The sequence below is a fragment of the Castor canadensis genome, chromosome 8, assembly GCF_047511655.1.
Source record: "Castor canadensis chromosome 8, mCasCan1.hap1v2, whole genome shotgun sequence".
Lineage (NCBI taxonomy): Eukaryota > Metazoa > Chordata > Mammalia > Rodentia > Castoridae > Castor > Castor canadensis.
This window is the reverse complement of record NC_133393.1, coordinates 144,565,413-144,578,277: the sequence shown is the minus strand read 5'-3', so window position 1 is coordinate 144,578,277 and position 12,865 is coordinate 144,565,413. Positions and strand designations below refer to the sequence as shown.

General features: G+C 42.6%; 1 protein-coding gene across 8 annotated transcripts in view; it reads left to right on the top strand.

The window, feature by feature from the left end:
* The window catches only part of Large1 (LARGE xylosyl- and glucuronyltransferase 1), a 502,729-nt gene that overhangs the window by 226,359 nt on the left and 263,505 nt on the right, over positions 1-12,865 (top strand). For all 8 annotated transcript variants that reach the window (XM_074084325.1, XM_074084329.1, XM_074084326.1 and 5 more), the window contains one exon: positions 10,087-10,388. In XM_074084325.1, coding sequence (XP_073940426.1) covers positions 10,087-10,388 — 302 coding nt within the window. The remainder of the gene's footprint in view (positions 1-10,086; positions 10,389-12,865) is intronic.

The window sequence follows — 12,865 nt, the reverse complement described above, 5'->3', positions numbered from 1 at the left end:
GTTAAGAGGATGAGGCCCACAGCAAGAGCACAGGGCTCCAGCTGGGAGAACACCTGGCATATCTGAGAAGCTTCCAGGAGGCAGCGTGGCAGGCGCCAAGGTAATCGAGGAACATGTTGAGGTCAGAAAGATAGCAATAGTCAGCTGAAGCCAGGTAGATGCCTATAAGCCACTGTCAAGTTTTTGAGTTTTGCCTTAAGTCTGATGAGAAGTCCTAGGAGGGAAGGCCTGAGTAGGACACTGAAGTGACCCAGTAACCTTGTTATGCATCGTGATGCACATGGCTATGCTTGGCCTGTAGACTGACTGAGGCAAAGTGACCAGGTGCATGGCTGGTGCATGCATCCAGGTGAAAAATAATGTGGCCAGAGCTGGGATAGTAGCCATGGAGTTTGCATTCAGGTTTCCTTACCTGGAAGATACATCCCTGATAAATTTCATGTGGGATGCCAAGAGAGAAATTGAAGAGTTCGCTCTAAGAGGAGGAGAGGGGATAGGAAAGAGTAACAGAGGGGGTGAATTTAATCAGAGTACATTATATATGCACAAGTGGAAATTTCACAATGAAACTCTTTTGTATAATTAATATGTGCTAATTTTAAAAAAGATTTTTTGGGCTGTGTGATGGCAGCAATAGTGATGTCATTTGCTGAAAATGTTCCCTGCTTTCACTGGCACAGTGTCTGCCACAATAGGCATCCAGATAATATGTGTAGAGCAAATAGACAGCCACGGTGTGATACAGGCTGCAGAAATAGCCCTTGCATGTATAGTAAGAGCCACTACAAAAATCTATGTTGAGGAAGGCAGTAGAAATCCAGGGAAGACACGAGGAAGGGAGGAGCCAGCTCAGCCTGGGCAGGTTGGAGAGCCTAAAGATGAAATCATGAAGTGCAAGGATTTTAACATCAATGCCAGAAACTCTAGAAAGACTGGAACCCAGACCTCTTGACATCCAACCTGTCACCTGCATCCTCACACTGTCTCTCTGCTCAGGTGGGCCCCAGCCCAGCAAAGAATTCTTCTCTTTGACCAGGAATTGGGATCCTACGCTGCAGGCTTCACCATGAAGAGCTTCTATTTGGTCCCTAGTCTCTCAGAGATCCCCCCACCCCAGCCCCAAGCTCATGGTCTTCTCAGCTTGCAGAGGAAAAACTCAGCTTTGCCCACAATGAAGTTGAGTCAAGCGTCCTTAGCTTTCTTTTGCTTTTCTACGGTATTTGAAAGCACCTTCTAAAAAATCCCAGAAGTAGGACTTGGAAGAAAATAACAATCTGCTGAATGTAGAAATGGCAAGTTTTGAGCTTAATAGGTATTAGCACAGTATTTTACCAAACATCTATCTTGCTCTGGGTAATGTGTTATCTTTGCCAAGTGCCCATCCTGATAACATGTTATTTTTGTCAAAGCTGAACTCCTGATAAAATCTCTATTTCCCTCATCTTCTAGTCTATCCTGATAAAACCTCATTCTTCATTTCTGATTTCTTCCTAAGGGATAGTTTGGATTTATGAAAAAAGGGGTGATATGGAGGGTCTTGTTTGTTTCATTTTCTCCCTTCTTCCAATATAGATATTCATTGTAATTGGAATGCAGCTTTAATGTAAGCCAAACTCATAAAGGGCAGGGTGGAGCTTATGACAAATGGAAAAGAAGACATGAAAAAAGGGAATAGTCACTTATAGGCAAGGGATGTCCAGGCAGGCTTTTGCTTGTTTTCTCTTGTTTTTAATTTACAATTGAGTTGAGCATGATAACATTGATTTAGGTGACATGACAGTTTATAGCAGATGGATGCTATGGAAGAATCAACACCATTCACAACAGTACTTGCTTCCTTTTGCCTTCAGAATGTGTTAGAATACCGCCTGTGGTAGATCCTATGCCATTGGGTGGCTCTGCAGCCATTGCTAACGTTAAGAAATGCAAATAAAGAGCCTTAGTTGTCTTCCATAACTGGCTAGTTCTATTGACTTTCCAACCACTTCTGTTTTTCCCTCTCCCTTGCCAGGGAAATGCTCTATCATTTGAATCATGTTCCCAGTCCTTCTCTGTTTCACTTCCCCCGCCCCCCCACCCCACATAAGATCTTGTGCTAACTTTGTCCAGTTGTACACAACTGTGTTTAGATTTTGGCTTTGATGACCTACCAACAAAAGAGGTTATGCCCAATTGTTGCAAATATATGAGAAAAGGCTCAAGAAACTATCTACTTCTGCAAACTCAGCCCTTAGCCACTGCTAATAAGATTGATGGCATCTTTGTGTGTATGTAAAAAGAAGGAGAGAGCCTGCCTATCATACCCAAGGCCCTGGGTTCAAGCTGCAGTATCTTTCTCTCTCTCTCTCTCTGCCCCCACACACAATTTTCCAAATCATGAGTATGATGATTGTAAAATAAAATTTAAAATGTTGCTCAAGAGTCATTCCATGTGGCCATCTTGATTTATATAGGATTTTTGCTACCAAACACACACACACACACACACACACACACACACACACACACACCTCATTAAACATTTTTTACTGTAAAATATGAAGTTCCTCAGCACATGTGATTTGCCACTCTTGGAACAGAGTATTGAAATTTTATAAGATCTATGAATATTTCATAGAAAATAACACATTTATTGCAAGATTTAAAAAAAAACCCTTAGATTAGTGGGAAAAACATGAACTCTTTCATCTTTAGTGCTGTTCACAGGAAAATTAAAAAGAAATTTTGTGGTTGGGAGCAGGCCTCAAGGGGTGGAGGAGAGGAGTGTCTGCCAAGCAAGCAGACAAGCAAACACAAAACCCTGAGTTCAAACCCCAGTATCACAAAGGAAGGAAATTCTAGAATATTTCTATATATGTTTGTATAGTCAAGAGCCTTTGCAAAGATAAAAATCACCATGCTTGTTTAGTTTTTGGTTCTGATTACCTACAAACAAAGGAAGTTATATCCAACTGTTGCAAATATATGAAAAAGAGCTCAAGAACCTGATTGGAGAAAGATTGCTTACTCAAATTCAGCTATTGGCCACTGCTACTAAAGTTGGTGGCATCTTTGTGGTTAGGTAAAAAGGGATTAGTGTTCAAGGGCTAAGTGGAGGCAGAGGATGACCAAAGATGACTTGAATGTAAATTTATTGTGTTCTCACACACTGCTCAGTTCTCAGGATTCAGGGTGAGAATTTGCTCACAGTTTCCAGAGTGCCTTCTTACCTTTCCCCTCCTATAGCTGCTTGTAGACCTCCTTATGGTCTAAGGGAATCCCTGACTCAGTGGTAATGTTGCTAAATTACCTAGGAAATAGAGCATAACATATATTATCTTTTGCCTTGTTTCTTGGTGATTTGGGTGCTGCTCAGAATGCTCTTCTGTCTATACTTACACTCTATGACCATCAAAGAGTAGGAGAATTGGCCAAATTTAGAAGCAAGATGATTTGGTGTTCCTGCTATGAGAACAGTAGTTGAAAGACCAGCTGCCTCAAACTTTCAGAATTTAGAATGTTTGGCAATATAAAGACACACACACACACATACATACATACATACACATTTGAAGCTTTGGAATTATTGAGTCAGAAGTTTGGGGGCTAAAAACCTGCTATCATTGCTCATTAACACATATTTTAAGCATTTACAGTTAAAACCTAGCTATGGATACAACAAAGTGATGCTAAAAATGTCTTCATTTTCTTCACTTAATGAAGGCCTTTAAGACAAGGTTCTGGAAAATTATTCCATAGAGGAGAAAAGTCAGAGCTCACTCTGCCAATCAGGAGAACTGAATCCAGGCTTCTTTCCCTGGCATTGTGATTACAAATTCTTTTTTAGAAGCTTGAAAGGAACTCTTTTTCTTATGGTGCTCCATCTTTGCTAGAAGATCTCCAAGGCCTTTATTGGAACTCAAGTTTGCTTTGGTTGCCAAAGACAACTTCCAGAAAATTGCTTTGGGGAATCTTTGGGTGAAACATGCCCTGTTTTCCTCATAACAAGTGAACAGTCTTTGCCTGGCATCATTTCCATTTGCCTTTCTACTACAAATTTGATGCTTCTCTTTTGGAACCTCAGAAAATGGCTTACCCTGGAAGGACCTGCATATCATTCTGATTGGTACACAGTCTAGAAGGCAAAAGCAGGTGACACATTTTTGTATTTATCTCGATCACAGTGATCAAGAAAAAAATGTGAAACTTTTAAATATGATGATTTTTCTCAACTTTTCAAAAATGAGTGCATTATTTAATCTATTGCAGTCTCAAATGGCATTGAAGGAGGGTGTGAAAATTTTATGTTAATTAATGGGGAGTATTATATTTAAAAATTACAAAATACTTCATAAATTCTCTTGCTGGAAGAGGAGAAACTGAAAGATTTAGTGGAATGCAGCAAACTGTAGTTGGTTGGGAGACTGGAGCCCGGAACAAGAGATACTAGCTGGCTAGGCAGGTGAGTAGTAGGACCCTGCTTTGGAAAGAGGCAGGAAGGAGGAAGATTGGGGTCGCAAGGTCCTATATCGCAGGGAAGAGGCTGCTGTAAGAAGTTGGTAGAAGCTTAGGCGGTGGAGCTGGGAGCTGGGACAGAACAAAACTGCACTTAGTTGGGCAATGCTAAGACCTCCTTTGTGTCTAAGTCAGAGGACATGGAGAAATGCCTTAGCCAGTGTTTGTCAACCTTGGTTCCATGAGAGAATCCATGGGATTGGCTACTTTTAACGCTGGTCACTAGATCTTACCTTCAGATACTCTGGGCTCATTTGTCTGGGGTGGGGCCTATGCACATCAGTATTTTTGAAAATTTTTCAAGTGAGTGTAATGGTAGCTGGGATAGAAAATCACTTGCCTAAAAGACAATGAAATGAAGTAGGAGCAACTACCTTTACAAATTAAACTGGAAATTTTTTGGAGAGGAATAAAGAAAAGATTCTGGTTTGATGCAAAAAGAGCCATTGATCCAGAGCCTATGTTCCATACTCTCCCTCTGCCATTTATTGCTAGAATGAAAAAGAACATGTAAATCGTATTCTCTCTCTCTCTCTCTCTCTCTCTCTCTGTCTCTCTCTCTCTCTATCTTCCCCCCCACCTCCTTCCCTCCTGTCTCCCCCTCTGTCTCTTTCTTTCTCCTCTCTCCCTCCCTCCCTCTCTTTCTTTCTCTCTCCCCATCCTTCTTCATTAGTTAATAGAAACAGTTAGAATACTACTTTATTAGAGTGTTGCGTAAATTAAGATGACATGAAACGTATTCAGCATTCACGTGTTGGACATGTCTCAGTTGGATGGACCGAGTGTTTGTCGAATTTGATGGATGACTTTGAAGTAGATGAAGTTGCCTTTGCACATTCCTAAATGACCACTGTGCTGGAAATAGGGTTGAAGAGCATTATCCAGAGCACCTGTGCATGAGGCTGACGGAAGCAGGGAGACTAACCAAAATCGTGATCACATGATGTCCCAATCTGGCTTGCCACTTGTTTTTGTACGTGAAGTTTGTTAGAACACAGTTGTATCCATATTTTAGGTATTTCTGCAGTTGCTTTTAGGCTGGATTGGAAGCGCTGAGCACTTGACATTGCGGCCTACCTTCTGCAAAGTAACACATATTCTCTGGGTATTTACAAAAAAGTTTGATGACCCCTGTTTTAGTCTTGGCTTGGGAATGGAATGTTTGAAATAAAAAGAGAAGAGCAAGTGCTTTGTGCATCAGGAAGGAAGAATTGGCAGGCCTCAGCGACAGATTGTATGTGGGGAGATTTTGCCATGTAAAGGTTAAAGATGAAGTGTCTTTGTCACCCGTAGAATGAAGCAGGAGGACAGCTTTCCTGAAGTCTGGTCCTGGGTACAAGATTTTGATTTCCTAGTCTAGAGGAGACTGTTACCATCACCAGTAGAAGGACTAGGGCCCCTTGTGTGGGAGGTCCATACTTATCTGGCCCCTGTCAATGAATGAACTACAGAATTCTGTCCATTTGCAAGCAGCAGATCCAACAGAGTGCTAAAAGCCAGCACTCTGGAGAGATTCAAAGACAGTCAACACACGCAAATTGATTGAGATCATTACTTAGGACATTTTGGATGGCAAGTCCCTAATCCCTGTCATTGCATTGCGCAGAGGTTGATTTTCAATTTTCTGTCTTTGTTCTGATTCTTAGATGTTTTGATTCTTAATTCAGAACATTCATCTCAAGTGGATTCAGAGATTCAAATTCGATGATAAATTCATGTTTGTTGCGAAGTTCTAGAGGGAGGAGAAAGATATTGTGAACTAAGGTTTTGAATAATGTCTTGTTTGACATTTTCAGCTGAAAGTGGGCTGAACTACAGATCAACACATACACACATTATGTGATAGAAAGATGCACTATGTGTATAAATAGACTTTGTTTATCTAACAAATAGAAGCCTGGGGGAAAATGTAACAGGAGAGCAAGGGTTAAGGGACCTTTCTCACTTTGTGCAGGCATCAAAGTGTTAACCTGCACACCATTGTGACCCCTTTGTTAGGGCTCTCCAGAGCAGTAGAGCCAATAGTTGTGTGTGTGCGTGCGTGCGTGCCTGTGTGTGTGTGTGTGTGTGTGTGTGTGTGTGTGCATGCCAGGAGATTCAGTGCACAGCTGGGGTCTTGACTCTGGATGATTGAGAATGGGGAGAGTTATGGTACAGTTTAGATCCCATGCCAACAAGAGGGAGTACAGATGTTTCATTTCATGTCCTCAGCTGTGTAGGAAGGAAAAAACTAATGTCCCAGTTCAAAGGCTGTCCAGCAAGAGGGACTTTCTTCTTCAGGGACTGTCAGCCTTCTTGAACATTGAGGCCTTTTACTGATTGGATAGGGATCACCTACATTGGAGAAGTATTTCTGCTTTTCTCAGTCTACTGACATAAATATTTATGTCATCCAGAAATGCCTTTATGGAAATATCACATAAAGTTAACCATCATAGTTACTAGTCTGCAACAACATATGTATGCATGGAACTTAAGATGAGGGGAGCAATTGGACTTTGTGGCAACATTGAGAATGTGATCCATAGGCTTGTCATGAACAGGATACAGACCTTACACACACACACACACACACACACACACACACACACACACACACACACACTCTGCGAGCAATTGGACTTTGTGGCAACATTGAGAATGTGATCCATAGGCTTGTCATGAACAGGATACAGACCTTACACACACACACACACACACACACACACACACTCTCTCTCTCTCTCTCTCTCTCTCTCTGCGAGCCTTATATCCAGAGTGTCAGGGGAACCCTAAACAGCAGTCGAGGAACAAAAGTAAGGGTCTAGATGGATAAACCGGAATAAGGCACACTAGCATTAACTGCAGGTCGGGCAGCATTGACATCGTGCAGCTGGGTTAGGGTGGCAGGACCATCTTGCACAGCTAGGACACAGGAAGTTAGAACTAAGAGGGTGCCCCCTTTTTCTGCCTTTCAGAAGGAAGTAAGAGGTAAGGACCAACACAAGAAGAAATGTTCTGAAAATAAACAGACCAGAAATTACATTTATTGGGACATATTTTTGCTAAGCACTGTGAACAGTAGAAGAATTGCCTTTTTCAACATTGCGTCCTCTCACTGAAATCTGCCATTTCTTACTTCATGTGTGTTCTTTTGTGACAAATCAATAGAATTTTAAATGTGAGAAGGCACCTGTAAAGCTTTAAGAACTGTTGTTAAAAGCATTTGGTGTCTAAAGCAGGGTAAACATGGAACAGGATGACGATAGCATTGCACCTCATCAATGCCTATAATGCACGTAAGTGTGGGACATATGGGGCTGTGGTGAGAGGGGCTGGAGGACAATACCATGCCATTATGGCAGACCTGCCTCATCCTCCACGCTGCTTGTAGATGAACCTTGACCTGGCTAAGGCTGAAAGTGAGTCAGTCACAGATGAAATGTATCAGCCTTATTTCACAGGGAGACAAGATTTGGGGTCACTTCCTCCCACATACCACTCACAGAACTGCTCTATGTTCAGAAAATTTAAAGCATTTAACACCTTCAGTTATATTCTCCACTATCCTTACCCCGTCATTTCACTATCTCCACTCCCACCTTGGGGGAGGAGGTTGGAGGAACTCATTTGTGCCATGTGCCTTCCACTGCTTTGTATTTTGGCTTCTCATGTAAGCCTCTCAGCACTTTTGCTAAGTTAGAACTCATGTTCCCATTTCACAGAAGGGGAAGCTGAAGCTTAGAGCATTGAAGGAACCCTTCCAAAGAACAAGCTCCTAGGTCTCTTTGGTATTTTCCCAGTCTTTACATCCTTGGGTTTGCAGAGTTTCCTGGGTTTCCCTCCCTATGCTCCAAAATCCTTTCATGATCAGCCCCCCTCAGGCCTCAGAGCATTTACTACTTTAACTCAGCACATAAATACAGAAGCATAACCAAGTGCAAAGTCACGGAAAGCTTGTTTCCCTCTGGGCTGAACACAGACAGCACTCAGTTAAACGTTTAGAGTCTTGGATTCCTTGTCTGCGATGGAGAGGCTTTAGTAGCTTATAGCATTACCTTTGTGGCCCACCCAGAAAGCTGCGGGTCCCTAACAGAAAGTGCATGTGGTGTGACTCTGCTCTCCAGTGGAAGCTCATCTTTCCCTACCCTGATGTTCTTCAAGAAAACACAATCACCCTTAGCTGCCTGCTCTTTTTTGTCCTCTCGGTGGAACTAGTCTGGCTTTACCAAACAGGGAGATGGGTTTCAAAAGCTTGCATAGAGCCTTGTAATTGGCCAGTTTGGTGACAGTGCAGCCCTGTGATTCTACATCTCCTTTGGAGTTGGCCTGTGCCTTTGATTTGTGGTCCTGGGCAGTGGAATTCAATGAGTCATATTTGTTGCATTAAGAGGAGAGAACCAGGAACTTAGGTGTTTAACCCTGAGGTGATTAAGTGGGGGAACAAAAAAAGAGTCACATTTGTGAAGGCTCAAAGAGACATCAAAAGGCCCTGGGCAGAGGTCCAAGCAGAGTGGGCAGTGCAGGTGAACCATGCGGGGCGTAATTCATCACAGTCTTTGATCCTCAAGTTTTGTGAGTCACACAGACTCTCTGGGACAGTTTGGAAGCTCAGTAGGGTCTGGGCAGGAAGGAGAAAAACTCAAGGTATAGAAACAGATGAGTGCTTTTTAGCATGCCACTGAGAGAGGGTAATTTTCTAAAAATGTGATTTTTGCTTAGTAGCCCCTGAGGCAGCAGCCACCGTGGCTGCATCAGGCTCTGTGCAGAGTGGGAACAGAAAGTAGTCAGAACTTGGGTATGTCTTGTATCTCTCAACAGTAACTATGCATTGAGTACCTACTATACATGTGGTGATATGCAAACTATCATTGGGAAATGGGGTTTTTACATTGTTAAAATTTGAAAAAAGTCAAGCCCAGCACGTAGGAGACAGAGGCAGGAATTCAAGGCCACCCTGGGACACAAAATGAGACTGTGCCTCAAAGACTTTCCTTTTTAATAGGCTCTTATGAAAATTTATTCAAGTGGGAAGTTCACAGGCTCAGGAATATGAGAGCTGCGTGTGAATTCTGACACCCCATGCTGGTTGTGTGACTTTTAGAGCTGTGCTTACCTCCTCTCCCTGTTTCTGTGGCATGGTCTTATGGTTTTTCATACACAATTCAATGGAAACAGTTTTTTGGGAACACCTTGAGATGGTCATGCTCCTTCTTTCCTCTTCCTTTTTGCCCTTAATTGTTTTACTTTTTGGCATGGATATTTGCATCTACCCTTCCAACGTTTATAAGTGATATATTACCTATATATCCATAATGGTTTGTTGTTGAAAATCTCTACCTAGAAACATGCTACATGAGGAAAGACAGCGTGTTTCATTAGGAATGTGGTTGTCTTCTGAGCAGCACATTGATTTTTATTACCATAAGTCACTCTGTTCTCAACTTTGTTCTCGCTTCAATCTGGATGCATTTGTTTGTAATTCACAGTCCATCTGCTTTCCCTTAAAGATAAGATTGTGAAAGGAGCCCGAGCAGGTAGCAATGGATGTCTTTGCTTCTTGGAAGGATAGTTCTTTTTAGACTCACCCTCTCCTGGTCTTTCCACCTGCAGATGGGAAGCCAGTGTCCTTATCTCCGCTGGACTCCCAGGCACATAGTCCACGGTACACAGCTTCCAGCCAGCGGGAGCGCGAAAGCCTGGAGGTGCGTGTGCGTGAGGTGGAGGAGGAGAACCGGGCACTCCGCAGGCAACTCAGCCTGGCCCAGGGCCGCAGCCCAGGCTACCACCGTGGCAACCACTCCAAGACCTACTCCATGGAGGAGGGGACTGGGGACAGTGAAAATCTGCGAGCCGGCATTGTTGCAGGCAACAGTTCTGAGTGTGGGCAGCAGCCGGTCGTGGAGAAGTGTGAGGTAAGGAGCCCCAGCCCAGAGAGGCAGCCACACAGACACCCTTGTCTCCCTCACTTCTTGAAAATGTGTCCTGGAAGCCCAGCCAGATGCATGGAAAGATCCCACTGACTCAGGCCTTGGTGAGGGTCTGGCTTTGTCTCTAACTCTGCTGATGGGACCTAGCAAATTGTTTAACTCCCCAACCTTCAGTTTTACCATTTGAATAAAATGGGATAAGAGGGCCTGCTACATAGAGATGTTAAAGGGAACTAACTTATAGGATCTACCAGCTGTTTCCTTGAGGTTCATTTAGACATGCTCTCAGTTTGTGTAGCTAGTTGTCATCCTGGGGGCCCTATGACTTAGACTATATTAAGAGTGGTACACCTGAAGTTGTGGCCCTATTAGTAGTTCCCTTGGGCCTTGTTTCTTGTTTCCCCTTCACTATATGAGAATTCTCTGTAATTCAGAACCAGAGACTTCTTCATCTAAAGCAGTCCTTTATGTTTTATAGCTTAGTATAATTTCATTCCTGTTAGACTATATTTTCTATCTTATTGATTCTTTGAAAACTTGAAGCACCTATCCATTCTCTGCCCCTGCCTACCCCGGAATCCTGCACCTGTGCTTATGTGTGCAGTGGAAACACACACACACACACACACACACACACACACACTCACTCACTCACTCACTCACTCACTCACTCACTCATTTGCTGCTTTCTCCTGGTGAAGATGAGTTAGAACATGCCCACCTTTGGTGGTTTCTGTTGTGAGTACTTGAGCAAGTTCCCTAACCTCTCTGAATTTCAGGTGTCACATCAGTAAATGTCAGAAAATATTTGCTTCATGGGGTATTTTTGAGAATTAAATATGGTGGCCATATCAAGCCATGAATAATGCCTGGTACATAACAGATTTTTAATTATGGATAATTCATATTATTTTTAGTTAAATGCATCTATTGTCTGCTGTTTGATTATTCCACATCCTAGAATGAAGAATAGTGGACTTGAGACTCCCTGAAGAGGTAACTGATTGTAAGCCATGGCATCTGTCTATGAGAATGGGATTACTAGCAGTTCTGGTGATATTATTCAATATGTCCCCAGAATGTAGGGCTTACTCAGTATTGAGATTTCAGTAGTGAGAGAAGAGACATCAGACTGGAACACACAAGAATAACCCCTGGGGAGAGTAGGACTTCTCATAGCTTCCCAAGCCTGATTCAAGTATAGATTGGTGGAGAGGTGGAGAAGTGGGAAGAGATGATAAATAAAGCTATGCAAATGTCAGGAGGCAATAAGTGTTGCACATTTATTCAACCCTGGCTGTACGACAGACTCACTCCTTTAATGTCAAACAGATAGAGCCAAACCTTTATTATGTAATATCTCTATTTTACATTGCTGGGAATGGGGACTCGGGGAAGTTGACAGAGTCTCTAGCCTGGTTGCCCAATTTTGGTAGCCTCTAATCTTGCCTGGGTGAAGACTTGCTTGATTTCTTGCACTTTTCCTGCTGTCAGGTCACTTCCATGGTTTTAGTTTAGAGTAGGCTAGTTTAGATGGGAGCAATTCTAATGAGGAGGAATGACCCAGAGTGAGACAAAAATGTCTCTGTGTATTTTTATTCTTATGACTCAGACCTACCTAAAGAAGTGATAATGAATCAAGGAGGTGAACAACAGAAAAGGAAAAAGGGGAAAAAGCATAACAGAAGAAGACAATGAGCTGTGTCTGCTGCTAGAATTCTCCTGGCACTTTTCTCCCTGCATAGGTGGTGAGGAGTACACATGCTATTTGAGAAGTGGGCCTCAGTCCTGAATCTTTTGCAAGGATAGTGGAGGCAGAAGACCACTGACTTTGGTGCTGGGATTCATTGGTCAAAGTCCTAGACCCATTCCTAACTTCCTAGTTACATAGCTTTGAGTAAGTAATGTCTCCTTCTGTGTCTAGGTTTCCTCATTTGCTGATAGTTCCTGCCCCATGGTAATTCAGTGGTGCCAATGAACAAGAGTTTGAAAGAATCTCAAAGATAGTTGGTTGTATTAGTGTTGCATTTCACTGTGAGTTATAAAAAAAAAAAAACCTAACTAACAATGGCTCATTCAACATTTGCATTGTATTTATCTCTGTTTTAAGATGACTGGAAGCCATCAATGTTGGAATGTCTTTTGAAGGTGCAGTGTTCCTTTATCTTTTTCCCCAGCTCACTTCTGTAAGATTCCAAGGATATCTTATGGTCAGTAATGAATATCAGAGCTTTGGCCATGTTTCCACATTCTGGGACAGAAGTATTGCCTTCCCTTAAGAACATGCCTTAGATATTTCACAGCTCAGGCTGGGAATTGTTCAGTACAAACCCTTCCCTAGCATGTGTGAGGTGGTGGGTTCCATCCCAAGCAAAAAGAAAAAATAAATGCACATCTCAGTTCCTTTTAGACACAATTGGCACAACATAGTTGATCTACCTTTAGTTACCACCTAGCTGCAA